General features: G+C 51.8%; 9 protein-coding genes across 9 annotated transcripts; 2 read left to right on the top strand and 7 right to left on the bottom strand.

Moving 5' to 3' along the window:
* Nucleotides 1–22: 22 nt before the first annotated feature.
* Nucleotides 23–916, bottom strand: CTRU02_203631 (signal recognition particle subunit SRP19; the record flags this gene model as incomplete). The annotated part of the gene is made up of 1 exon (XM_036722209.1): nucleotides 23–916. The coding sequence occupies one exon, from the start codon at nucleotides 914–916 to the stop codon at nucleotides 23–25; it is 894 nt and encodes a 297-aa protein (XP_036585814.1).
* A 601-nt stretch (nucleotides 917–1,517) lies between these two features.
* On the bottom strand, nucleotides 1,518–3,776 carry CTRU02_203629 (c-x8-c-x5-c-x3-h zinc finger protein; the record flags this gene model as incomplete). Its single annotated transcript, XM_070204241.1, has 6 exons — nucleotides 1,518–1,625; nucleotides 1,681–2,396; nucleotides 2,522–2,807; nucleotides 2,876–2,923; nucleotides 2,994–3,161; nucleotides 3,525–3,776. The coding sequence occupies 6 exons, from the start codon at nucleotides 3,774–3,776 to the stop codon at nucleotides 1,518–1,520; spliced, it is 1,578 nt and encodes a 525-aa protein (XP_070062004.1).
* A 1,966-nt stretch (nucleotides 3,777–5,742) lies between these two features.
* Nucleotides 5,743–8,253, bottom strand: CTRU02_203628 (fungal specific transcription factor domain-containing protein; the record flags this gene model as incomplete). The annotated part of the gene is made up of 5 exons (XM_036722206.1): nucleotides 5,743–6,409; nucleotides 6,479–7,009; nucleotides 7,065–7,231; nucleotides 7,277–8,011; nucleotides 8,074–8,253. 5 exons carry the CDS (start codon nucleotides 8,251–8,253, stop codon nucleotides 5,743–5,745), a joined length of 2,280 nt encoding a protein of 759 aa, XP_036585812.1.
* A 2,004-nt stretch (nucleotides 8,254–10,257) lies between these two features.
* Nucleotides 10,258–11,370, bottom strand: CTRU02_203627 (orotidine-5 -phosphate decarboxylase; the record flags this gene model as incomplete). The annotated part of the gene is made up of 1 exon (XM_036722205.1): nucleotides 10,258–11,370. One exon carries the CDS (start codon nucleotides 11,368–11,370, stop codon nucleotides 10,258–10,260), a length of 1,113 nt encoding a protein of 370 aa, XP_036585811.1.
* A 4,468-nt stretch (nucleotides 11,371–15,838) lies between these two features.
* On the top strand, nucleotides 15,839–16,922 carry CTRU02_203626 (cdp-diacylglycerol-inositol 3-phosphatidyltransferase pis; the record flags this gene model as incomplete). The annotated part of the gene is made up of 3 exons (XM_036722204.1): nucleotides 15,839–16,034; nucleotides 16,099–16,475; nucleotides 16,533–16,922. 3 exons carry the CDS (start codon nucleotides 15,839–15,841, stop codon nucleotides 16,920–16,922), a joined length of 963 nt encoding a protein of 320 aa, XP_036585810.1.
* Nucleotides 16,923–17,812: 890 nt separating this feature from the next.
* On the bottom strand, nucleotides 17,813–19,772 carry CTRU02_203625 (iron transport multicopper oxidase fet3 precursor; the record flags this gene model as incomplete). The annotated part of the gene is made up of 4 exons (XM_036722203.2): nucleotides 17,813–17,848; nucleotides 17,967–18,836; nucleotides 18,890–19,384; nucleotides 19,443–19,772. The coding sequence occupies 4 exons, from the start codon at nucleotides 19,770–19,772 to the stop codon at nucleotides 17,813–17,815; spliced, it is 1,731 nt and encodes a 576-aa protein (XP_036585809.2).
* A 997-nt stretch (nucleotides 19,773–20,769) lies between these two features.
* CTRU02_203624 (uncharacterized protein) lies at nucleotides 20,770–20,964 on the bottom strand (the record flags this gene model as incomplete). Its single annotated transcript, XM_036722202.1, has 1 exon — nucleotides 20,770–20,964. One exon carries the CDS (start codon nucleotides 20,962–20,964, stop codon nucleotides 20,770–20,772), a length of 195 nt encoding a protein of 64 aa, XP_036585808.1.
* An 820-nt stretch (nucleotides 20,965–21,784) lies between these two features.
* CTRU02_203623 (high-affinity iron transporter) lies at nucleotides 21,785–23,053 on the top strand (the record flags this gene model as incomplete). The annotated part of the gene is made up of 4 exons (XM_036722200.1): nucleotides 21,785–21,940; nucleotides 21,990–22,432; nucleotides 22,490–22,688; nucleotides 22,742–23,053. 4 exons carry the CDS (start codon nucleotides 21,785–21,787, stop codon nucleotides 23,051–23,053), a joined length of 1,110 nt encoding a protein of 369 aa, XP_036585807.1.
* Nucleotides 23,054–23,230: 177 nt separating this feature from the next.
* Nucleotides 23,231–24,692, bottom strand: CTRU02_203622 (hydroxyproline-rich glycoprotein-like protein; the record flags this gene model as incomplete). The annotated part of the gene is made up of 2 exons (XM_036722201.1): nucleotides 23,231–23,820; nucleotides 23,873–24,692. The coding sequence occupies 2 exons, from the start codon at nucleotides 24,690–24,692 to the stop codon at nucleotides 23,231–23,233; spliced, it is 1,410 nt and encodes a 469-aa protein (XP_036585806.1).
* Between the last annotated feature and the right edge of the window lie 963 nt (nucleotides 24,693–25,655).

Below are 25,655 nucleotides of genomic sequence, written 5' to 3'. Positions count from 1 at the left end.
ATGCTGCCCTTGGCCGCGCAAATCAGACTTTCCCCTTGCCCTTCTTCTTCTTACTCGCCTTCTCCTCCCCGCCGCTACCACCGCCGCCGGCCTGCTGGCCCATCAGTGCAGCCATCGGGTCGCCTCCGCCTTGCATCTCCTTCATCATGTCCTTGAACAGGTTCTCGCTGACGCCGCCGCCCGTCATGGCAGGGCTGATATACGGCAGCAAATCACCCATCTTCCAGCCTCTCGGGACTGCGGGCTTCGGCCAAGGCTTGTTCGGGTCCGCAGCGGGGGCGCCCTGCACGCGTGCCTTGAGCGCCGCGCTGTCCTCCGTCGTGGGGTTCTCCTTCAGGTGCTTCGCCACGAGGATGTATAGGTGGTGCTTGTTCTTGATTTCGGGCATTCCGTAGGGCTTCTGGTTGGGCGACGCCTTGCCGCCGTCTTTGCCCCTTCCAGCCTCGCCGCCGAACCGTATCCTGATCTTGACTCGTCCGGGGTTCGCCCAATCCTTGGGATGGAACTTGGCCGGTTCGAAAAGGGTGGGCAGGCGCAGCGACGCGCAGGCGTTGACAATCTCGCGCGCGATGGGGTTCATGACGGCCAGCTCGCGGGGCACGCGGCGGCCCTCGGCACGGGTGCGGCGTGCGTCAAAGTAGACTGGGTACAGGCACTGGAAGTCGGCGTACTGCTTGGGATCGCTGGTCGTCTGGAATTCGGATGAGCCAGCGCCTGCGCGAGGGGCGGCGTTGGCTGCCGAGGGGATGTTGGCGGGGTTGATGCGAGAGGCTTCTGCGCCTGCTGGTATTTCCGACGACTTGGGTTCAACTCGTCTCATAATGTCGTGGTCGTTGAACTCGTCAATGTCGCCCTCGGAGGGATCCGAGGCCTCGAGGTCGCTGTCTTCGACCTCCTCTATGCGTGGGTGAGACATTTCGGTGGTCTAATTGTGGGTGGTTTCGTCGAATTGACAGTGTGTGTGGTCGATTGTATGCGTACGTAGACCGGGAGCACAGCGGCGCTGGATGTCTGTTTGTTGTGAAGGTTGATGCTGGAGGTGAGGATACAGTTGTCGATTGGGAGGAGGCTCTACTAGTCCCCTCTGGGATTTTGGCAGATGTGTGTGGGGTTGGGAAACGAAGGTTCGCCGCGGTGGTGGGGTGAATGGCAGGGTTTAGCTGTACATGCTGAAGCGGGTGAACAGCTCAGGTGGCAGGCCGCTTGTTGAAACGTCATCTGAAAACGCGCTGGAAGGGACTAGTTTGGCTTGGGTGAATGATGTGGCATATATCATTGTTTAACACACGCGTTGCACCTTTTCTCTTTTTGTTTTTTCTTTTCTTTTTTCATAGAGCACTTTTAGTATGATTTCGGCCGCGGTCAAAATTATAGGCCAACATGATGGTAGTTAACGCGAGACTACTGCTTCCAGTTGACTTGCATCTCTGGTGCGTCTGCAAACGAAAGGACCACCAACTTCTCTCCTACACCACCTTGGCTAGCCTCCACCACTCGGGAAGTGTTTTCGGTTTTTTCTAGTTCTCGATAATCTTGGAGTTCTTAAATTTCGTTCCCGGTGGGTGATCAGAAACCCTGAACTTGCAATATGGATGTGCGCAGGTGTTACCGACCACACTAGGGCACTGCAGGTAGACTTGTTAATGATGAGATGTGAGAAAACACGGGCCAAAGCCTTACATGATGTCCATAAATACAGTTCTCCACGTCGCATTCTTGGCCGCTAGTGCATGGATTCAGACGGGTCAAATGAGCAATAGCATTGATTTCCTCGTTGTTAGGCTTATACTTGTGCTCAAAGCAGCATTCATCCCCTTTAGCGCAAGGGCCACGCAGATAGTGATTGTTGCACAACTTGCTGTTTCCTGTCCTTTTCTTGATATTTTCCAAGGCCGCCTGGCTGATAGGGATTGGAGGATCAAACCCACGCGGTCCGACGTTCCATGTTGGGCCTTGTGTTTTGGGCTGGGGAGCATGCCGGATTGGAATATTGATGCTTCTGTTCGCTAACGGGGTGGTGATTTGAGGTGGAGGGCTTGCCTTGGTCACACAAGCCCAGGAGGAAGGCGTCGACGTGGAAGCCGGCGAGGAAACAGCTTGTGGTGGCGATGAGACCATCGCCGGCGCTGGCTGCAGATATGCTGCTTCGACACATCGATCACCACATCGATCGATCAGCTTCTGGTCTCGGAAAAGGCTGGGAAGGGGGTCCAGGATGTGGACATTGGTGTTCTTCAGCTCCCGGACCGTCGCAACACCCTCAATAAGGCTGACTCTCACACGAGTGTCTGTGTCTTGAAGGATTTCATCAAGGAACGGGGCATATCCGGCGTCGTGGGAGATGCCCAGCAAAATTTGTTTGCAGTTATGGTTTCGTAAATGCCATCGTGTAGCTTCTGCACAGTGGGGTCAGCAAGAAGCCCAGCCTAACAAGGGCGTCATATCGAGGCAGCTCCCGCTACCAGGTCGCGTGACCTTCTGAGAGCCGCCATGCAACCAGGACAACCAGAGGTAACTATACCTTTAATTTTGGAATCGGCACGTTCTTTACCGTGGCCGACGTCGATAAAATCAAAAGAAGCTTTGGCCTGCGTAAAACCTAGCGAAAAGTCCTTCAGATAACCCTCGCTATCCAAGCAGCCGTCGCGACGCATAGCTCGTCCAAGGCCCGACAAATTTGCGCAAACCTTGGCAATTATCTCGACTTCACCAGACTGACTTCCCACATATTCGGCGACGGCGGATCGAAGGGCGTAGGCGGCCTGCTTACCGCCCTCGATACCCTGGTTTATTAAGGTCTCTTGAAACTGAAAGGCAGCGTCCACGTAAGTAGTCTGCGGATAAGGTGGGGTGAAAATAAGTAGGAGATGCGTACAAGGAGGCCATCGCCATCAATTAGGATTAAGACGTAAGGATTGCGGTTCTGTGAAGTTTAGTCGTACTGAGCACACCAAAACGGTCTGCTTTCTGCAACAAGGGGTACCTCTCTCTACCTTAATGTAGTTATAATCCGATTCCAGTCCAGACAATGTGTGCTGCAATTCTCTTCTAGAAACCGTGGCGTGTTCAAGGTCCAGTTTAGCGTTGCGCAGCTCCTGCTTCAGGAGCTGGTTTTCTTCGCCATATGAGCCCTGAAGCTCCTTGCAATATATCAAAAGGTCCTAAAGCAAACGAAAGAAAAAAGAGAACAATGTCAATTATACGGGAACCCTTCAAAAAAAAAAAAAAAAGCTTTATTTATGCGGCGAAGGAGAAATGTTGATTAGATGGGGTAGGGGTCAGAGTAGTTCATCTTGTCACGCCGTTGCCCAGAAAACGGGACGGATACGACAGATGTAATAGCAAAGGGGGGTTTGTTAAGCAGAAGACACCACAGCGCAGGATAGCGGCGGATTGAGGATAAGGAAGCTGGGGAAAGGGTCTTTGCGCTGCTGTGGTACGCGGGGAGGAAACGAAGCATTGGTCTGTCTGCGGACCAGAATAAAGCTTAAAGACAAGGGGAGAGTATGGAAAGCGGAACCCACCTTAATCAGCTCGTCGCTGGCATTTTGATAACCCTGTAATGTTTGATATCGGCCAACAAAGTCCATGATCTCTGTGTTCATGGCCATGGTTTTGACGCCTTCTGCGGTTCTAAAGCGGACGGCAGAGGGAAGACTAATGTCAGGAGAGGGTAAAAGGGAAGACAAAAAGGGCTGGCTCGCAAAAAGGTAGGGAGTAGCAGGGATGGTCTTGGTGTTGGAAAACGAGGTGGTGGTGGTTGTGTTGGTCGACATATGGACTGGGGTTGGGGCTTGGCCAGTCTGTTGGTGGTGCTGCGTTCTGTCTGCTGCTAGATGGCCCAAACCGAGTTGATGCACTTGTTCGCGCTGAGTGATGCAGGTAAGAGTTGCCAGGGAATTCTGTACCTGTGTTTGGGTCGCGTTCAGTTTCGTTAGCCGCCTAAGACAGATTAAGATATGCCTGCTGTCTGTATGTGTACACCCTCCCACCTTGTCTTTTAGTTAAGTTGTAGCCGTTGAGGCAGGCTGCTGTCACTGGAGAGTAGGATGCAAAGTATTGGTCAGGCTGGTGCGAGTGGCACGAGTGGTGCAGGCAGGTAGGTAAAAAGTTTGTGTGGCCGACCCCCGTCCATGCAAGTCTTGGTGAGCTGCAGTGCGGGAAAAACTCGTGTGTGTAGCAATGAAAAGATGAGGCAATGTCAAGAGTTTTTTTTTGAATTTTTTTTTTTAAAAAAAAGAAACGACCCGGGTGCAACCAACCGGGTCAAAGTATGATCGGCGATGGATGGAGAAGGTAGGTAGGTTGAAGGAAGTATATGTTCAGACAGGGCTAGGTCAGGCTGCGCCAGAACAGGAATGCGATGGTTTCTGGATGCTTCGTTAGGCTACTTTCGTGACCTCAACCCAGTGCGAGGTAGGTAGACCAGTTGATGCAGAGAGTATCTTGAGGCAAGAAGGTGGTTAAATAGAGGAAAGCAATGCGATACACAGCCAGATCATAGAGTGGTGAGATGTGATGGATGGATGCTTGTATGTTTGGGGATACAAGACCACGCAGGCCAACAACAAAAGTGGCGAACACAAGGGTTCTAAAGAGGCAACCTTGGAATATTCAGCTGGTCTAGTCTGACCTGTCTGGTTCTCTCAGCTTTCCTCGGAGTCCGCAGTCTTATAGAGTGGGTTCCCAGCTCTGCGCGGATCGCAAACAGCTTTCTAGATGCCGGTTTATGGTTCCCGAGGGCTCACCTAGAGAGTAAACAGAGAGCGGTGAAGCAGAATCATGCATGTCTCCTCGTAGATCCCAGTAGAAATTTTGCAGGATGGGGAAAATGTCTGCACCCAAAGCCCGGGAAAAACCTGGGGGGGGGGTAGACGCGAAGAGACGAAAAGCTGTAAAGCAAAAAGAAAAATAGACGTGGAAAAAAAAAGGGAAAAAGACAAAAAGTAATAATCCGATAAGATGTCAGACACGCCACAACGCCCTAGCTGGCGTGAATTGATTTTTCCCTCCCTCGCTCGTCAGTAAACCAGGGAAAAAGCAGAACCATCAAAATGACAAAAGATCACCCACCAGTTGTGTCTCAGTCCTTTCGGATAGGAAGCCGTCGTTTGAGTGTCCTTAGCTCAAATCACAGTACGGATTCTTTGACGTCGGCTGACAGGCGTTTTCACTGTAGACAGAGACCAAAAGACGAACACTTGATGTATTTAGGGGTATATTGAGGGTAATAAATGCATCTTTGTGCTTCTGCGGTTATCGCGTCTTGTACCTGCCCCAAACTGCAAGCTTGAAGTGCTTTTCCTGGCCTGGCCTGACAATGGCATTTGTGAAGCACCTTATAGCCAGTAACAAACCCTGGGCCTGGTAGCTTCTCCGCTGGCGCTAAATTGATACCGTGGACCCCACACCTTAGCGATCCCCCATTTAAACAGGGGGACCTCCAACGTCAATCAAGTTCATCCTTGAAAATAACCCGGCTTAACCCACCAATAGGTGCAGCCAATGGTAACAGCCCAAGGTCATGTACTCAGCCGCCGCCACGGCGAGTCCTCTTCTCATTCATCTGTCTCCATCTGGCGTGTGTAGAGACCCAAGGCGCCCCGCCCGTTTGCTTTTGATTTCTTGCGACCTTCCTACTTGCATCCGGGGCTTTCTACTACATCCCCTAAACAAGACCTGGGCCGCTCGTCTCTGTCGGTGTTGTCTTCACTCGAGCCACACACATATCCAGGCTTAGTCTTAAGCAGCTGTCGGGTCGTACTGGTTCAAAATGTTCCACACGCTATCGTTTCCGAAATCTCCTTCAAAAGTCTGCCCCGCTGCTGGGGGCGGCGGCGGCGTTGCTGCCCCCCAGGCTGGTAACGAACCATCTTCCGGTATCCCGTTGAGATCATGATAAATAAGATCACCCATGGGAAATAGCGGTGCAATCGAGGTGAAGTCCCAGCTATTAGGCATCGTCCATTCTGAATGTGATGATGGCAAGGGGTATGACGATGTTTCGGGTGCTGTTGGTAGCGATGTGGGCGTTGCCACAGTGCTACTCTTGCTTACAGGCGTATCTGCCGTATTCGTTGTTGTCGACACCGACCCCCGCCCAGAGACACTGCTGCTGCTGCCCTCCGTTGTCGTTGTCGACGCGGGCGTTTGCGATGCCAGACTTGACATGCTTGGCGGCGGCGCTGGGTTTCCGACTGCTTTCTTGAACTTAAAGAAGATCGCTTGCAAGACACCCTTTGCCGCCTTTGCGAGAGGATTTCTCTCTTGCATGGCTTCGAATCTCTCTGTTGTCCAATGGAAGTGCTGCATTGCGCTTCCAGCCATGTCGAGGTTCTCCTTAGGGAAAAGAATGTAAATCGACGCCATGAGTACCACAGCATCGAAGCTGCCAAAAAACAGCGAAAAGCTGCATCATGCGGGTTAGCCATCATGTAAAACATTCTCTCTGTGTCCCCGGTCTCTCTTAGATACTCACTTTCGCCATGAGCCAGGCTCCAGACCTTGGAATGTGAGCATCTGGCGGTGCAGCATTTCGATGCTTGCCTTGAGTGCTTCAGTCCGGCTTTTTTGCCTATTGAAGATGTATGGCCTATGTAGTGCCATCAGGTTGAAAAGGTTCATCTGTGGCAAGTAAAAACGGACCGACTGAAGCCAGTAGCAAGACGGTTCGTCATCCCACCTTCGGTCGGGATTCTCTAGACGAAAATAAGCAGGAGCCATTTCGTCCAACTCCATGCACATTTGGTGTACGCGGTCGACCTTCGCATAGTCTTTCGGACACGGGCCATCATGTTCCAACTCCAGTATCTCCCGCATTGGACCTACGAGCTTGAACGCCCATATACCCCTAGTCAATGGCGTGGGTGGATCTTTCTCGTCATCTCTTGGCGCAATGGGTGTTTTACGACGGTCTTTCGGCAAAGGCGTATCTATCGGAAGACTTGGTGGAAGTATACGCCAATCGATGCTGCCAGGACGTCCCAAGACAAGTGCACAATGAATATCCCTATTGCTGTTAGTGAACTTATGCCGCACTATACGTGCTAGTTCGCAATACCCACCATGTCATGAGAACCATGTACAACTTGCGCCTCCTCTGAATCAACCACATGTTCTCCAGAACGTCTTCAGTTTCGTTGCTGACTGGCTGCGGGTCCAAACTGTCTCGGTGCATGCCGATCTCTTGAGCATCTCTAATAGCGCTGCCAATGGCGTGCCACTTCGCTTGCTGTCAGTTATGAATGGCTTGCGAGAATGCATCTCAATCACTTACCGACTCCGTAACTTTGGCCATATATTTCAAAAATGCAGCCCGGAGGAATGAAGCTTGAACCGTCGTAAGAGTTATCTGCCGCTTTCCTAGCAACGACAAGATGCCCACCCCGGATTCGCTATAGTCTGCAGCAAGATCCTCAAAAGTCATGTTACCGGCATATTTGAGATGTTCATAGAACTCATGGGAACCTTCAGGAAGTATCAACAGGGCCGTCGCTAGCACCTGGAATAGCAAGGCGGGAAACACTCTTAGGTCAGGCGAAAGCCCCTGGGGCCCAGAGTTGGAAAGCACATTAAAAGGGAGGTTGTTCCATTCAGCGAACTGTTGCATGAAAAGATCCTCCTCGAGCGCGTAGTATTGCCAATTGAACTCGCGAAAATAGACCTCAACAAGCTTCTCGATGTAGCCTTTGGCGGGTAGTTGTCTAATCAAAGATTTGTAGCGCTCTTTTGTGGCGAACTGGTCCTCGACTTGGCTTGCACCACTCAAGTGGGATAATGAGCCGTCCCCATTTGCGCTCTCGATTTTTCTCATGAGGCCGAGTGTAGATGCCCCCGCGTGGGAGTAGCCCCAGTTCGCCGCCGCATTGGATAGGCTTTGGACTTGCGTCGTCCTCGAACCCTCTGCCTCGGCTTTGCGATGTTCCTTTGCCGTCGGCGCGCCCGTCTCGTATTTGCACGCGTCCTGTTTGTTGCGTGACCTGCAGTTGGCGCAGGGCAGGTCTCGATCACACTGCGCAACACAGGTTAGACCTCCATAAGGCAATCTAGGGACTACCGCAAGGGAAGACCAACCTTCTGCTTCCGACGGTGGCACTCTGTGCAAGATATCACAACCCTTCTGCGCTTTTTTGGTGGCGGGCGAGCCTCTTGGGTCTGGTTTTGCTGGCAGCTTTGTGCTGGTGTCGGATTTTGAATCTGCCCTTCCCGCGCTGGCGGCGAGTTTTCGGGGCTGTCGCGTCGGTCATCGGCCATCGTTGGCCTTGATTAATGATCGAATCTTCTTGAAAGCGGCGGTCGGTAAGCTGGCCAAGTATACAATACGCGATGCGGTAGGCGGCTCGAGGAGCGATTTGCTCACGTAGCCAGATTCGTCGCCTTAGTCGCCAAGTCGTTAGCTGAGTGCTGCTGTCGAGTCTTTGGCTAGTTTAGGATGTCGTTGATCCAATCGACAGTATCTAGATAGATGTGCGCGGGCAGAAGGCTGCGCACCTAGGATGAAAAAGGCTACGAACAAAAAACAGTATTAAGAATGACACTACGCGTGGTGGTAGCCTTTGTCGAGGATTTACGGTCGGCGGCTTTAATGATTACGAAAGCAAGGAATAGATAGACGTGGAAATCTGGAAAAAAAATTAGTAGGACCCGCCACGAGCGATATCAATAGACAGGCCCAGCTCGGACTGCATCAGCCAGCTGCAGAAGATTAGGATCAGACAGACACGGAGGCAGAAACAGCAACGGGTGGCGGCAGTAGCAGCAGTAGCTGGTTCAGAAAACGCAATAGCTGGGAATAGGAAAGGTGTGTGATCATACATGTACACACACCTGGGCCCCAAATGGCAGGCTCTCTCCTGCGCTACACTACGGCAAGGCATGTGGCCGGTCGATGGTGGGGCCGATGGTTGGCCTAGGGTAACCCAGGAGCTCGGGGTAGACACCTCTTGGAACCTCCTGAATGTCGCGGTCCCGGTACAGTGTATAGGTTTGTGATGACGTCCGCTTCGAACGAACGGCCGCCTCACGATACATATCCTACCTCCCAGGACAGTTGCAGGCGTATAATTGGTTGATGGTGCGCTACACAGAGTGAGCTGGCTTGTCGCTCCCGTGGCTTGGGCTACTCTGCGGACATGGATTCTTCCCTTGGCGGGGGGGGGGGGGGGGGATTGAATTTGGCTCGATGACCTACTAGTATCTGGGAATGTACGGGCTACCACACAGACAAGTCAGGTCAAGGCGGCAAGCGTTCCGCACCGTTCGCATTCCCAGCAGCAGAAACAGCAGCAGCAGCAACGAGACCAGACGCAGAGTGAAAACATCGTGGAGGGGTAGGGCCGGCAGGGCGCCGACAGGGCACGCACGCCGAAAATGCCTTGCCATGCCTCGTGGACTCGTCGCACCACTGCCTTCGGAGTCGTCTGGAAGTAAGGACGACCATGACCACCAGCTGCCCTTGCTGTGCGCGTGGCAATGGTGTAATGTTGGACTTTAAATTCTCCATATTTGGGGGGGGGGCAACCTTTTTGAATCTTGCATCTCCTCGAGAACGTGTTGCACTCCGGGGAACCTTGTCTACCAGACCAAGCCCATTCTACATAGTAGCATCAAAACTTCTCATCTCCCTTCGGCTTTTCATCCCCAGTATCAATAGCCAATCATGCTCGCTGTATTGCATGTGGCCCATGGAAGTCTATAGTCCTTAGCCATACCCTCCCTGACATGGCCAGGCTGTGCTTCTTCGCCGTTTAGTGAACCTAACCGTCACTTGCCTGTCACAGATCAAGTGTGGAGGGTGAGCAACGGCATTTGAGGTACCTAACTCTTCGATTGCCGATTACCGACAAGAAGAACGAGCCACTCAGTCTGCCCATGCCTAGATGAATAACCGGTCACGATCCACAGCGTCCTCCTCAAAGCTGGCGATCGAGAGGAAGAGAACCAATATTGCAGAGGCGGTCAATTCACTACTATATGAACTGTGACAGTCCACTATTGACCACAGCCTGTGTCAATGCCGACCCCGTCCTTTTTTTGTTGGCCCGTCCCGGATCACCATGTCCCCGTCTAAGAAACCATACAATTGCTGAGCCCTCTTCCGAAATCTACAACATGTGGACATCACTGTAGATCAATATGCATAAATCCGCGACAATGCGTTTGTAAACAGAGCCCAGAACCACCCCGCCGTCGACATAGCCGGAAAAAAAACATGTTGGGAAAAAAACACGCCTGGGTATCGGTGTGATGAGAAACCGCCTACGCTACCCTAGAGAGGTAGGCCTTCCAAGCCTTCCTGCGGTATCTCTCAGCCTCCGATTGAGGATCGCCCGCTTTAAGAATACCACGACCGACGATGACAATGTCCGTGCCGCAGAGTTCGACAAGTTTCTGCGGGGTGTTGTATTGTTGGCCCTTGCCATCACCGGCGACAGCTCCGTTCTCCTCGTCACCCTCAGGTGGCAGTTGACACCCGGGAGTCATGTGGATGAAGGCGTCCTCCGGCTCGGTGTTGAGGCTCTCCTGGGATACAAAACCCATTACGAAGTTCTTATTTTCCCTTGCGGCCTCAACGCACGCCTGTGTATACTCCTTGCCCATAAAGTTGCCGGCACTTGACATTTGCGCCAAAATAAGTAGGCCACGGTCCATCGGAGCCTCCTCAATGCCAGCATACAAGATTTCATCGCCGTGTGACTCGTTCCGGGGGAATCGGGGGGAAGGAGCAGGCTCAAAGTGTTGAGTCAGGGTGGTGATCGAGACAATGCTGCCCTTGCGGCCATTTGCATCGGACGGGCGGGGGGTACCAACGGTATGTTCATGTGCGTTCAAGTTGGTTGCCTGGTCGTCATCGTAGTCGTCGAAGCTTTCTGATCTGGGCGTTCCCACTGTGACCGACGTCCTCACTTCGTAGGGGTAGCGCTCGCGCCATCTAGCAGCTGCATCGGCGAGAGCCGTGACAGCAGCCTTGCCAGGAACCATGTTGACGTTGGTAATGTGAGCCCATTCAATTATGCGCGCCGAACCGGCGACATACTGCATCTGCACTGTGTTGCCAATGTCACCAAACTTGCGGTCCTCAAAGATGAGAAACCCATGTTTACGGGCCAGAGCCGCAAGCTTGGCTCCGGTGCCGGTCTGCGGGTTGAAGTCCCAGCCGGAAACGATATCGTGGTGCGTTTTCAGGACGACGATGGAAGGGCCGACCTTGTCGGCTAGGTAGAGGAGCTCTCGTGCGGTCGATACATCAGCGCTGAGGCAAAGGTTGGAGGCTTTGAGGTCCATTAACCGCAATAAATAAGCCGTGAGCGGATGAGTGGCCGATTCGGCTCGGCTGGCGAAAGTCGCCTTCAGTGTACTGTGGGAAGTCATCCTAGCAGATGTCTGTGATACTTGAAGACAATAGTGGAATTGGATGCAAGTCGAGGTCGTGGTTTACAGAGTATGAGAGTGCACGAACTGGCCACAGAGCGGAGATAAAGTTTCCAACTGCGACGACAAAGCGGAGAGGAGTGATTCTTCGGTATACTCCTTAGAATATACAGTGGCGAGCCCAGTGAGGGGGAGAGGGGGAATTGATCGAAACGATATGGCTGAGAGAGCCGTTCGAACAGGGGTTTTGGAGAAGATGCGACAAGCGACACAAAAGAAATAAGGGTCGGTCAGCGCTTTCAGTGCCGTGTACGGTCTTTGGCCGTGACTTGGTGCTCGACGTTAAGTAAAGGAGAGATAGACAGACCCCGACCAGTGTATAAGGGCAGAAAAGGGTAAGGGAGAGGAAGAGAGAGTAAAGTGGGCTGGACTTTTAATGAAGACTAAAACACATAATAAGTAATTAGTTAGTGAGGTCGATGTGCGCAAATATGGCTGTGGGGGTGCGCTTAAGATTAGATAGACACTGAGGGCGGCGGTCTAAAAAAAAAAAATTGGCCGAGGGGGGAGGGGATGGAGGGGTTCGCGCTCACTCTGCATCACTCTGTCCAAGAGGGGAGAGGAGGGGAGGAAGCGGAGGGGGACGAGAAGGGGGGAGAAAACGAGGAAACAGGGTAGAGGGCCAACAACGGGGTGACAAAGTACATGGGCGGAACGCCAACAAATCGACCAGAGATGAAGAAAGGGGACGACGAACACAAGATAGATTATTGGGCCAAGGAGGAGAGACCAGGAGCATAGCCCCTGACTTGGAATAAAAGAATTACACCACGGACGGCACTTACTATGTACAGACAGTACTTTCCCTACATTACCTTTCTGCGCCACATGTTTGAGTTGTGTGTGCATCAAGGCTTCTCTAGCTCGATTTTTCCACAACTCCTTTCGCTCTCTACTTTCATGACAGTTCTGTTCGCTTAAACTCTCCTGCACCTTTTCTTTTTGGCATTCGATTCCACCCTGCCACGCGCCTCAACTCTCGCTCTCAATGGCTTGTTTCATGGCCATCATCAATCGCAGGTCAGGTTCAGAGTGGCCAGGAACACCGCCGTTCTGGGACGGGCTGGGCGATCCTGACCCCTTCGGTACCCTGAATTGGCTAACGTGTGTGGTGTGGGCTAATTAAACTAGGAGATATGCCGACCTTCCATGTGGCATCCCAGCAAGCAGACCAGTCCATGCTGTCACCATCTTTTCAAAACTTCCTCTAGGCATACGGACGTACTGTCAATCCAGGCGATTGAATGAATCGGTCCCTAGCTCGACTTGGGCCCTTACCACGCCAGCGTAGTAAGAGAACGTGCAAGGTCGGAGAATGGTGCAGCAAGCCTCGTAGCGTTCCATGGTTGCTAGACGCGAAAAAGCTCGAGCCACGACATTCCTTGACGGGTAGAATGCCTGAGTCGATCTCCAAAGCCAAAAGGGCGTGGTCAACCAGGTGAGAGGTTTACTCGAACCCACCCATTCGCACGTTCTGGAACCAGACCGGCGTCCGAGAAAAGTATTTTTTTTTCCCTCTCTTTCTCCATTCAGACCTTGCGAATTGGATTGTGGTGAATAGGTCTGCAGCTGAGCTGGCAATTGAGGAACGTCGGGCTCCTAAAGCAAGAACGAATTCAAGATGCGGCCACAAAATCTGTACAATGCACTCGGGCCTTGCAGCCGCCAATTCGGAGGCGTGGGCCGTTCCAATCCAGTGTCTGGATATTCACGCTTGTAAGTGTTGCTTCAGTTTGCATTGATATGCTGTGCACATCTATCTTGTAGCCGTCCTATTGAATCTTGCCAGCAAGAAAGTATGGATTCTTGCATTGCCTGGTTGACAGGGTGTGGTGACAGCGAAAGCATACTTGGGCATGAACAGGTCATCATGACTTTGGCATGCTAGATTGGATTCTAATACGTCGATGATGATGAGAGGCAACCAGGTCAGTTGAGGCGGTCGGCAACCCTTTAACAGCGGTGAACCATGGGCTGGGTTACTGGTGCATGTGTTAACCGCAGCCGTCAAATCTAGTCGCCGGATGCGGTTTGGAAGGAATTCTGCGGTGTAGCCATTGCCCATGGTCCGCCGGGCGGGCCACAAAACGGTGCAGATTTTATGGCCAGATGCTGCAGAGTGCCTGGGCCTCAATTGTACCCTGCCTTCTCGTTTGTTCTGCTGTTACAACAAGACGGCAAGTCCGACGAACCAAAAAAACGGTTTACTCTTTCCCCGCAAGCCATGCTACGTCGGTATGGTGCCAGTGGCTTTGTCTCTTTAGGGGCTGTTCTTCAACGTCTTATGCCGGCGGCAGCTGTATGGGGTGGAGGTGTGTTTTCAGCGGCGGTTGATGCATGGAATCAATTTTTACTAAACAAAAAAAAACTAAGGCAGGCCCTAGAGCCAAGTGTAAAGAAGAACAAGAAGCTGACATTAAATGAGTAAGTACGCGGTTCCTGTATTCCGAAATGTTTCCAGTAGAAACCGGCGGCAGCGCCTTTCGCAGTGGAGACATAGATTTGACGCGCCGGGCCCGCCATCCGAAGGACCCCAAGTCGGACCCCGCCATCGGCTGGAACTCGTCCGTCATTTCAACCTAAGGGCCATGTTCAGTGACTCTGCTGTTGTCATAGAACCGAGATGGCCTCGGTTCCGGTTGCTGCTTAAATGAGGCCCGGGCGAACACACAGCCTCTCATGTTGCCCCCGGCACCTGCCGCACCTGCCGGCCGCGAAAGGTGTCATGTCGTCTTTTGGGTTAAATGGGTTTGGCGAGTGATAGCAATGATTGACGGCGAACACATGTTGATCAGATCAACAGCCAACCTTACGCAACTCATGCCAGGCCAGTGCCGTGCACGAACGCCAAGTACCTTAGCATCGACCTGCTCGTGCGCTGGTTTCAGTGAGGAGATTGCCCAAGTTTATTAATTGACCACAACAGCGAGAAAATCCGTGTCGTGCATTGGGTTAGGGCAACGAAGCACCAGTAGCCCAAAGTAGACGTTGTAAGGCATGTTGAGAGTTGCAATGCTCTTATTGGAGGCGGGAGCGTTCAAGATAACGAGGTACAGGGAACACTGTGGATTGAGAGACGGGTTCGAGGAGGATAAGGACCGTTTGTATGTCGTAAACAACGACTGGTAGTCAAGATAGAGAACCCAAGACATGCAAGCGTCACTTGGCACTACTGTGCGAGATCCATGCCACAAGTCTGTGCTGCATGTGTTTGAAGCAGTGTTCTGTTGATATCACGAGAAGGAAATAAACGGTGAGCCAAGACGTTGGACAAAAAAAAAAAAAAAAAAAAAGGCGCAAGCGCTAGAGCAAGTAGACTGACTGCTCCATACTGGGCGAGATGGGAGGATTCAAGTTGGCCGAACGCGTTGAGCGGGTTGAAAAGGCGTGATATGTCACTGACGAATGCGAAGGGGGTTGTTGTTTCCGGATTCACCCCCGATAAGGCACCTCCATCTTCTAGCGCTGACTTAAAGCCCAGCTTCTTCATTCGTGGGGCTGATGCTGAGGTAGGGCAAAGAGCTGGTTCCCTCAGGTGTCTTGTCCATTTCCTTATCTGTGCTTATCCGACAATCGACTAGGTGGTGCAACTACACTAAGGGAGCAGGGCCAGGGCACTACCAAACCCCTGCTCGGGTCCACTGAAAGGGCAACTGGTGTCGAGGTCGACTGGCAGTGTGCGAGAGTCCGGGTGGTGGCCCACTGCAGATCAAAAATACATTGGAGATACGTAAGCCTGCACCAGGCACGTAGAAGCTGCCGCGGGTGCTACGTAACAAATGCTGGGCCTGGCACCTCAAGGAACGGCGCGGCACGACTGGGCAGAGCGGTACCCATCGTCCCCGTCGTGCCTGGGCCACAGCCAGAAGTAAAGAGATACCTTACGTAGCCCGTGGAGGAGCCAAGCACGATAAGTAATTTATCGGCCAGACAAACCTGAAGGGGAAAGGGAGGCAAGGTAAGCAAGCCCTCCAATATTTTCGACCGACCACTCCGTGCCGTCCGAATCCCACATCAGCAGGAAGCTTCTCATATTGTATCCATCCGCATCTGCACCTCAACTGGCCACCTCACGCTCCTTTGCTCTTGCACACCATACATGCCGCGCTCCCTTTCAACAGGTTGCTTTCGTTTCTTCGATCTGACACAAATCGAGTCTCTGCCTAATTAGGATCCTCGAGATACTGACCAACTCAACCCACATTCGATCCATCTGCAACCCTTTCTGGCCTTGGAGACGAATCCTGTCGCCGGAGCCACTTATCTGCTATCCGTGCAACCTCCACTGCAACACCGGCTGCCTCGGTCACCTCAACTACGCTGCTTAAAAGCTCTTCACGCCCCATTCGTGGACTGATCAACTTCTCCCATCCACTGAACGTTCTACTTTCTGGTCAATACCATCAGAATGTCGGTTCGACAGACGAGGCGCCAGGCCGCCCAGGCTGCCGCTGCTGCTGCTGCTACCGAATCGCCCAAAATCGCAACCGAGGAGACGACTGAACAGGTTACGATGAATGGCAATGGCGGCGGGTCAGCGCTTACGGAAGCCTCGGAAAACGCCCCTAAAGAAAATATCTTTCTTTTCTGGCCTAACATCATCGGTACGGTTGTCCAGCGAGCTTGGAGGCTTATTGCGACATTGCTAACTTTTGTGTTTTACGAAAGGCTACTCGCGTATCGTCCTTGCCGTCGCCTCCCTCTACTACATGCCTCTCCACCCCCGAACCTGCTCCCTGCTATACAGCGTATCTTGTCTTCTAGATGCCCTCGATGGATATGCCGCGCGCGCTTTCGAACAGTCGACGCGCTTCGGCGCTGTTCTCGATATGGTTACCGACAGATGTACCACTTCATGCCTCTTGGTATTCTTGTCTTGCGCGTTTCCCCGCTGGACCATTGTCTTCCAGATGCTTCTCTCGCTCGATTTTTCTAGCCACTACGTCCACATGTACGCTACCCTTACTATGGGAGGCTCAGATAATAGCCACAAGAACGTCGACAAGAGCAGGAGCTGGCTCTTGAACTTGTACTACACGAACAAGGTAGGTTGCTCACACACTTCCCTGTTTCTCGACTTATCCTGACACTTGGCTTTTCAGACAGTTCTCTTCGTGTTCTGCGCCCTCAATGAGCTTTTCTTCATTGCGCTCTACCTGCTGTCTTTCTCCTCACCTCTCCTCTCGCCGTCTCTGCTCAGCACTGTCTCCAACTCGGATGCCGCTCAGATCCAGGCCGGTGCGCAGGTCAACACGTCTCTACTTAGCCAGATCTTCCCGAATCCTTATAGTGCTGCTGCCCTTGAGATGGCCCGCGCGAACAAGATGGATTCCTTCTGGCCGTGGGTGCTCGCTGGCGTCAGCTTCCCTGTCATGGCCATGAAGCAGTTCATCAACATTGTGCAGATCGTGAAGGCAAGCAAGTGGCTTGCAGAGGGCGATATTGCCATGCGAAGAGAAAAGGGCCTTCCTAGAAAGGTGAAGAGCACCTAGGTGGGATATTGTGGAACACTACTGTAGTATCGGCACTACAAAACAATGGCACGGTTAACCTGAACAAGAGAATTTGCCTACAAGCAAACATCTGCTCTAGGGCGATGTGTTTCGGGGAGCAGGTTGGCCAAGAATCATCATCAGGTGGCTAAACGAACCAAGTCAGGCCACTGCTGGCTAAAAAGCTCAGTGATGGCCGGACTACCAGGGGAGCAGAATCGGCGGACCTGTGCTTCCATTTGGATAAGGAACTTGCAAGGGTATGTTGGACCACGGAGAGACAACGGGTTTTCCATGTGTGGGATCTAATGAACAATCACGGCTGGCCGCCAAGGCCGAGGGATGGCCCATCAAAGGACGGAAGAGTCGACTTGAAAGTCGGACCCAGGAGTCTGGAGTTTTTGAATTTGTCTCAATTATTTGTGCCTCCTGCACTAAAGCTTCATCTCACAGTAGATTAATTGATATTTCCCCATTCATAATTTCCAGAAAAGAGTTGATCATGACTGGCAATCCGAGATTGCAAGAATCCGTCTGGGTTGCCACGGCCATTACAGCCCAAGAAATGTTCGTTATTTTTGTCTTCGCCTATTACCGAGATAGCGCCTCATTTCGGCAGTGGCTTCCTTATTTAAGGGTGGAAGACGCCCTCGGCGTAACAACTTGTCCGGGCCAACCTAGACGGGACTCTTGGCATGAGAAGTCATCAAGTTTAAGCAGTCCCAGTTGCGTGGGACCCGGTTGCAACCATGATCGAGCTCTTACCGTGAGGGCTTCCATCGCTATCGCTTACCACCAGAGCTGCATGTCCCGGCCCGGACGGGTTTTCATCTGTTTTGGCTAGACCGTACCATGCCACCACGAGGACGCCTAGAAGGCCTGTTAGGCAACTAAAGACTAGGGCGACAATACCACGAGTGGTGAATCTAGGTTGGAGACGTATTAGTGTCATGCTCTGGACGAAGAGCAGCAGGACATGCAGATGGAAACAGTAGAGGCACAAACGGCTAGGGAGAAGGCATGTGTTGGTATTCGGAAACGTACCCATCTGGGAGACGAGGTGGGGGAGAATTCTCCCCAGAAAGATCCAAGAAGTCCTTCGAGTTGGCCGCAGCATTGCCATATATGGGGACGTTGCCCCCGGCACAGACATCCAAATGATCCTTTGGAATTGTAAGGCTCTTTTGCAGGTCTAACGGTGCCTCGACGAAGGTTGCTATCAAGCCAGAGGTAACATGCCATTCTATGTGGCAGTGGAAGAGCCAGACACCTTGAAACAGAGTATATGTGAGTTTTCTTGTACCCAATTTCAATCTCTGCGAGGAGAAGGCACTTACCCGGGTTGTTCGCCTTGAATCGCAGAACAATGTTGCCATTAGGCCACACGACTAGCGTATCTCGCCTCATTGGCACTTTGGGGAAGTCTGCTTCGGAGATGTTCGAATTGGCAAAAGTCCCGCCTTCCTCGGGCGCTCGATATAGCGCCTGGAAGTCGTGGCCATGTAAGTGAAAAGGGTGGCGTCCTGGGTCGAGGTTGTTGACGACGATCTGAACGACCTCGTCGCGCTCAAGGACGAAGCTATGAGTATAAGTACCGTACACTCTTGGGTCCGTTGCAGCGTCTCCGGACGAGAGGGCGGTGTAGAGTGTGGGGACTTTGGGGGACTTATAGGTGATGTCGTTGAAGAAAGCGTAATTTGCGCCGTCGCCGAGGTTATCCATGATGACATCCAGCTCAACTGTCTTGGATGGCGGGGGAAGCAGGGGCTGCTTATCGAAGGGAACAAGTGTCATGTCATCAAAGGGATCGAAGGCATCCAGTATCACAGGCGGCTTGGTCGGTTTTGAGTCGTCATAGACTAGCCAGCCCGTGACATTGTAGTTGAGGTCTGGTGGAAGATTGTCAAAGAGGGACTAATACTGTCAGTTAAAGTTTTAGGTAAGATGGGCATTAAGGATCGCCTCACGGTATCCATACTCCCGACCATGGCGAAGTTGGAGCTGGTATCATTGAGAGTTTTGACAAGGAAGCTGCAGCGCTGCGCAGCGGCAATGTAAATCATGCTCGCCTGTGCCGGTTCCGTGTATACGCCATCAACCTCAACGATGGAGATATTATGGCCCTCAATCCAGACATACTGACCGGCGAAGGCGGCCATATTGACCATTCGGAAGAGGTACGTCTTCCCAGGTTGGACACGCACTTTGAGGTTTTGAGTGTCGTTCATGAGGGCCGCTTGAGGGACGGGCTCTGCTCCTGTTGGGTTGCCCTTACTCATGAATTGTGGAATAAGATCTGCCATCTGGTCATGGTACCAGTCGGAAAGTGTTACGACCACCTCTTCGTCATATTGGCCTTTGAAGGGTGAGTTGGGGTCATGGACCACAAGAGGGCCTCTAAGACCATCTGGATATTGGCTGTGAGTATGCGAGTGGTACCAGTAGGTACCAGGCTGGTTGATCTGTGTAGTGTTAGAGAACCAGCTTTGAAGCATACTGCCTCGAATAGAAGCTGCTTACGGTGAAATTGTATGTGAATGATGCTCCTGGTAGAATGGCGCACTGGCTAACTTGTGAAGGCCCGTCCATGTGCGTTGTGCCATTCATGAATAGACCATGGAAATGAAGAGACGTTGACTGGTTACCCAAATGATTGTGGACATTGATGAGAATGGTGTCACCAATATTTGCGTCGATTCGCGGGATTGGCCATTCTCCGTTGATTCCGATTGTTGGGCGGTCAAAAGCACCATCTGGATTAGCAGTTACCCAACCAATATTGAAATTGTATGAAACTGTGGCTGCAAAGGCTGTTTGCCATAGTGCAGCTAGTACGCTGACTTTGTTCATTTGTGCAAGACAACCCATTGCGGATAATACCCCAGAGTGTCACGTTTCTGGTCGAGAACGACAAGAAATGTCTCTGTTATGCCTACCTTTTATTCTGTGGGTGAAGCAAGGGAAAAGAAGCAACGGAGGATGAAGGAAATGAACTGTGGCAGTTTTGACGGGACTGGCCGAACGGCAAGTTGTAGCGAGTGTGACCGTCTAGGGTGGCGTCTCTACCGTCACCCCCAAGGCATCTTATCAATCTGATCTCCCATGACACCAATTTGGACAATCAAAGCTCGAGACAAGAGAGGGGCTTGTTTAGTGCTAGACAAAAATCTCGTCAGATGCAATGAATGGGACATACGTCCCGCTTAAACCCCTCCCCCTTCTCAACCCAGAGTAGGCGAGGTATCTTTGCTTGACCCATCTGGTCATTTCTCTGGCTAATTTTGCTCTATGGGATGTATTTTTTCCTCATACGCCAACGGAGCGAATGCGACCAGAGATCGATTCGTTAGCCGGAATGTCGGCATGCTCTTGTCGTGGAACATTGCAGTACTAGTGGGGTGGTTCTGCGTTGGGGATCAGCTAACTAGGGTCCCCTACAGCCGAGAAAAAGCTTGTCTCTCCGCGCTAAGGTGCCCGGCTCCGCCCCAAATGTACCTAGCTCGCAAGCGATGGGGTCAGGAGAGAAACGTCTTCCTTTACATTCAACCGGCATCTTTTGTTTTGCCAGCTTTCCAGTCTAGCGAACGGCAATGAACGGCTCTGAACGAGTGGCGAGAAGGCTTCAGTATGTATTGTCTAGTCTCAGATTCTCCCAACGAAGTTCGAGATCACAGCAGTTGATGTACTGGGCGTATGCCCAAGTAAAGGTGATGGCTGGGTTCCACATCTCAAGCTGAATGTGGGCTGTCATAATTGCTTGAAGAGGCGCACCTAGTCTCTTTGACTCAGCTGGCAGATCAGCAGTGATGGGGGCATGCTTCATGGAATCCCACCTCGTGGACCCAGGCTAGTCAAAAGCAACCATGAGTAATGGGCAGATGGAGTGAAAGAAGTGGTTCGAGGAGTACCATTCATGGCTAGCTTGAAGCTGAAGCTGGCATTGACCGAGGAGTGATTCCTGGCAACATAGAATCGAGCTGCACCACCAATTTGCTGCACTGCTAAGCCCGAGTAGTTTCAGTGACGGGTTGAATGTATCCATCACATATTCAACCTGTCTTGAATATGCTGGAAGACGGCAGCTTGCCTGGTGGCTCGTTCGGAAAGACTTTCACCCAGCTGGTTTCTTTAGAGGACATCTGAAAGGAGTAGGGGCCTGGGGATAGACTAATTGTGACACGCTTTTTACTAAATCTTTTTCTGCGCTCCCAAAGTTTCAAAGGGGCCTCCAAATTGCGGATGGCAAGTTCCTCGGAGATCCTTGCATGCTGGAGACCTCACTTCGCGCTAAGCCAGGCAAGCTGGCCTGATGTTGGGATGCAAGATTTGAGCCCGGCTACTGGTCGACTAGAGGGAGCAACAAGAACTGAGGGGACTAAAAGACGCCAAAAAGCTTGTCATGCGATGCCATGACCTGGTCCAATGCAACTACGAGACTTTCCAACAAACTCATTGGCTCAACTCCATCGACTGCCCGACGCTTGCATCCTTGCCTCGCCTTTAACGCTCGGCCTATTTGTATCGCGCAGCTCGGCTACAAGCTCGGCCACATAGCTTACAGAGCCCTTCCCATGAAAAAGCCCATCCCATAGAGTGGCCTTACGATTATCGTGATATGCCCCGTGTCTCTCATTTGTCCTTGTCGCCTAGCGCTCCGCACTTTGGTCCTGCACCTTTGTGGTGGCCTTCCAAGACCCCCACTGGCCTGACCTAACCTTTATCAGGTTGTGTCTATCAGGTCAATCAAGTACCTCTTCTCGCCGAGCTTGTCAAACATTTGTTTATTACCTCTTTCCGACCTCTGCCTTGGCTTTTCTTCTGCGGCACACTTTGGCTTTTCTGATTGCCCCCTCCGCGCAAAAATGACTGTCGACGTTTTTTCCGTGCCCGTCTTTCTTGTCGTCTTTCGAGAGAGCCTTGAAACCGTCATCATCGTGTCGGTTTTGCTTGCATTTCTGAAGCAGACGCTCGATGGACCAAACAGAGACTTGAATGTGTACAAATCTCTGCGCAGACAAGTACTGTATCCCCCTCTTTGGCTCGAGTTCTGCTAATCTCTTTCCGCAGGTCTGGCTTGGTACCGGCATCGGCTTCCTCATATGTTTGATTGCCGCAGGCGTCCTTATCGGCGTCTTCTATAAGCTTGGGCGCAACAGCTGGGAAGCCCACGAACTGTATTATGAGGGTGCTTTCTCAATTCTTGCTGCCGTCATTATCACGATAATGGGAGCTGCCCTGCTCCGTATCGGCAAGATGCAGGAGAAGTGGCGCATTAAGCTTGCGAAGGCCATGGAATCCCCCATAAAAACTGGAGCCAACCGGGGATGGCTTAAACATTTTGCTGAGAAGTATGCCATGTTTGTTCTACCTTTTATAACTGTACTTCGAGAAGGAATCGAGGCCATCGTGTTCGTCGCAGGCGTGTCATTTTCAGCCCCGGCAACTGCCGTGCCTCTTCCTGTTGTCATTGGTTTGATTATTGGTGCTCTGGTTGGCTACCTCTTGTATAAGTGAGTAAATCTGGGCCACCAGGGCATTGGATTCGTTGGTTGCTGACCATAATTTAGGGGAGGTTCAACGGCCAAGCTTCAAGTATTTCTTGTCATATCCACGTGCCTTCTGTATCTCGTCGCCGCTGGTCTTTTTACTAAAGCTGTCGGGGACTTTGAGCAGCAAGCGTGGAACAACGTTGTTGGCGGTGACGCTGCGGAACTTGGGAACGGCCCGGGCTCTTACGACATTGACAAGAGCGTGTGGCACGTCAACGTGAGTTCTTCTCTCAAGCTACTTGATATTTCGGTATGCTGAACCCTTCCAAGTGCTGCAGCCCGGAGCTAAACGGTGGTGGTGGGTGGGGAATCTTCAACGCAATCCTTGGATGGACCAATTCTGCCACATATGGCTCTGTGATTGCCTACAACGTGTATTGGATCTTCGTCATGGCAGGATTCTTCCTCATGAGATTTCGTGAGACTCGCGGACACTGGCCCTTGATGAAGCAGGGTGCCTCACAAAGGCAAGATGGACTTGTTCGCGAAATTCGCAGCGGAAATGAGATACAGTGTGGAGGCGGGGAATCTGATAAATTAAAGGAGGCTACCGCCACGAAGACTGCAACAGGTTCTTCATGATCCTGAGTGGCGATGAACTGCCTGCTCATATGCGCCTGTGTCATGTATGGAGCTATACCACAGTGTACTAATGACGGACGGAACTGTACGATCCTGATATTTCTGAAGAGATATCGGCAATGTATGTTTCGCTAGATATCATTAACTGCCTGAAAGGCTGAAGTACAAGCCAATCTACTAATATTCGGGCGTCCAGTTCCATTTATCAGCAGTAAATAGCTTGTGAGCCATCTTATCCGCATATATGTTGCCTTCGTATCGAAGTCGCTGATCGCTTGCCAAACCACGAGTAAACTCGAACACCTTTTCCTCTTTATTCAAGCTCGTGTTATCGTCAGCTGGGATCCAACTGGCAGCCAAACGGTTGTTCTTCCAGTCAACTTGAGAAACAGAGAGCAGAGTAGATGACAACATCGACCGGATGTACTCTATAATAGGTTCGAGACGGGTTCGTATGCCGCAGTTGGTATGATGCTTATCAATCTGATAACTTGGTATTTGCTTCAATGTGGCCAATATATCTTCAATGTCGACGACTGACGAGTCTGGAATGTTGTCCAAGGAGCTAGGTCCGAAATCAACCACACCCATTAACTCCTTGCTTGTGAAGAACTTCAACATTTGGCCCAGTTGGAAACAGTCACAGGCAGAACTCGAGTCGTAACCAAGTTTGCATTGTCTCTCGCGAGAAGAGTAGAGAGCAAGGAAGTGGCGTTGTATAGATGCAATAGTGTTCAAGATGCTTTCTCGCCGATATTGCAATTCTCCTGGAAAGGGTAAGCCTCTGACTTTGTGCTGATGCACGACTCCAATACATACGTTCTAGATCATCTGGCAGGTTCCACCATAACTCTGATCGCGTGGGCTCCTCGATGGCCAAATTACTCCAGCGCACTGAACCGCGCAGAATGAGTTCGCGTGTGTAATTATGAAGTCTGGGTGGCTGCTCTAAAAGCCAAGCAACCAAGATCTTTTGCCGGAGTATATTTTCAACGTCAACAGTCTTCTTTGGCGTGTTGGTGCGAACAGGTTTGGCACTTGTAAGAGGCCACTTAAACTTCAAGTCGATACTGAGGTATCTCGAGACTACGGTTCGACAATCAAATCGATCCGCCAATATGGCTAGAGTAGTCACATGAAGCATATTAACAGCTGTGGATTGCATTTGCATCCCATGTATGATCCTTAACAAGTCCTCAAAGACCTTCTCACGACCAATGGACCGCGTAGCTTCATCGTCGTCGACGATGGTAATCCATGGCAGTTCCCTGGCGTCCACCTCGGCTAGTTTGAGCTTCTCAGCTGCCAGGCGAGCGAGAGTGTCTTCGACGTTGCTTGCTTCAGAAAACTGTTTGTTTCCGAGGAGGTTGGCAAAGTACCGCGATTGTTTTTTCAGCACGGAGAGCTTGACGCGGTACGCCACTCTGATGATCGGGCTTAGATTGGGTTGAGGAATGCGTGGGGCGCCGAATTTCTTCGCAGCAGCCTGCCAAGTCTTTCGAGCAGCGGCGATTGTTTCTCTGGACGTCTCGAATGTTACGTCCAGGACGATGTCTCCATCGTTTGCTATGAGTACAACAGGTAAATCACCCCATGACGGATCCGATGTGTCATCCTGAACCGGCGCCGAGTCTTCCATCGTAAGTCGGCGCAGCACGGACGAACTTGACTTTCTGCCAGAACTCAAGAATCAACATGTAGAGCTGAGATGCGGCTGTCTAGTTTAGGGATCCCGTAGACGAGTTGAGAGTGGGGAGTCTCCGAGCAGAAATAGTAGTCACTGACGTGGAAAATGAACAGGACTTGGTCATTATTTGATCGCCTCTTGGACTGGGTGTTGTGTCGCTGTTGTGCCTGTTGATTCCGCCGTAGTGGACCATACAGTGTATTTACCATCGATTCGCTATTCTACACGGTGGGGTATGTGCCTATTTGGTCTCTGAGCTTTGAACATGACAATCAGCGATGTGATGTGACCAAATCAATGGCAACTGCACCGGAGCAGGCCCCCTGTTTACCGCCTGCACGGAGTACAAAATACATTGCTTACCCGAATTCCAGGGTCGTCGCAGCCTGGCTGCAGCTAAGGTCAGACTGGAGTCGCTAGCTGGACAGGGCACAGAACTGAACGCTTCATAGTAGCCAGTCCTTCCCGTCCTTCCTTTCCTGTCGGTCTCATTACGTCGCCGGGCCCATCCATGATCCAACCGAGGGCCTGCCATGTGCCTTGGCCAAACCCAATCCAACAATTCTCACTGTGTTCGAACCAAATACGCCACCTCAAAGCAAATACGCGAACATTGGCAAGATTCCCAACGCATCATCTGAACCCATCTATCTATAGGCAAGCTCCTTTCAGGTCGCGACAGCATTGCGGCAGCTCAATGCCTCGATGTCGCCGACGCTGTAGCTGACGATCCCTCCCCTCTTTCGCCTCACACGAACCAAAGTCACGCACTCGAGAACCCTCAGGCCGTTGCCCATAGTTCTCTGCTTGAAGATTCTGAAGCCCATGGCTTCTGCAAGCAGTGAGGTCGTCCTATCTGAGCTGCTGCAGTGCCGGTGACGCTCCTGGCGTCCTTGCTTGGACCTCCCCATTCCC

Source organism: Colletotrichum truncatum, assembly GCF_014235925.2.
Source record: "Colletotrichum truncatum strain CMES1059 chromosome Unknown Contig_0002, whole genome shotgun sequence".
Classification (NCBI taxonomy): domain Eukaryota; kingdom Fungi; phylum Ascomycota; class Sordariomycetes; order Glomerellales; family Glomerellaceae; genus Colletotrichum; species Colletotrichum truncatum.
This window is presented reverse-complemented; position numbering and strand designations above follow the sequence as displayed.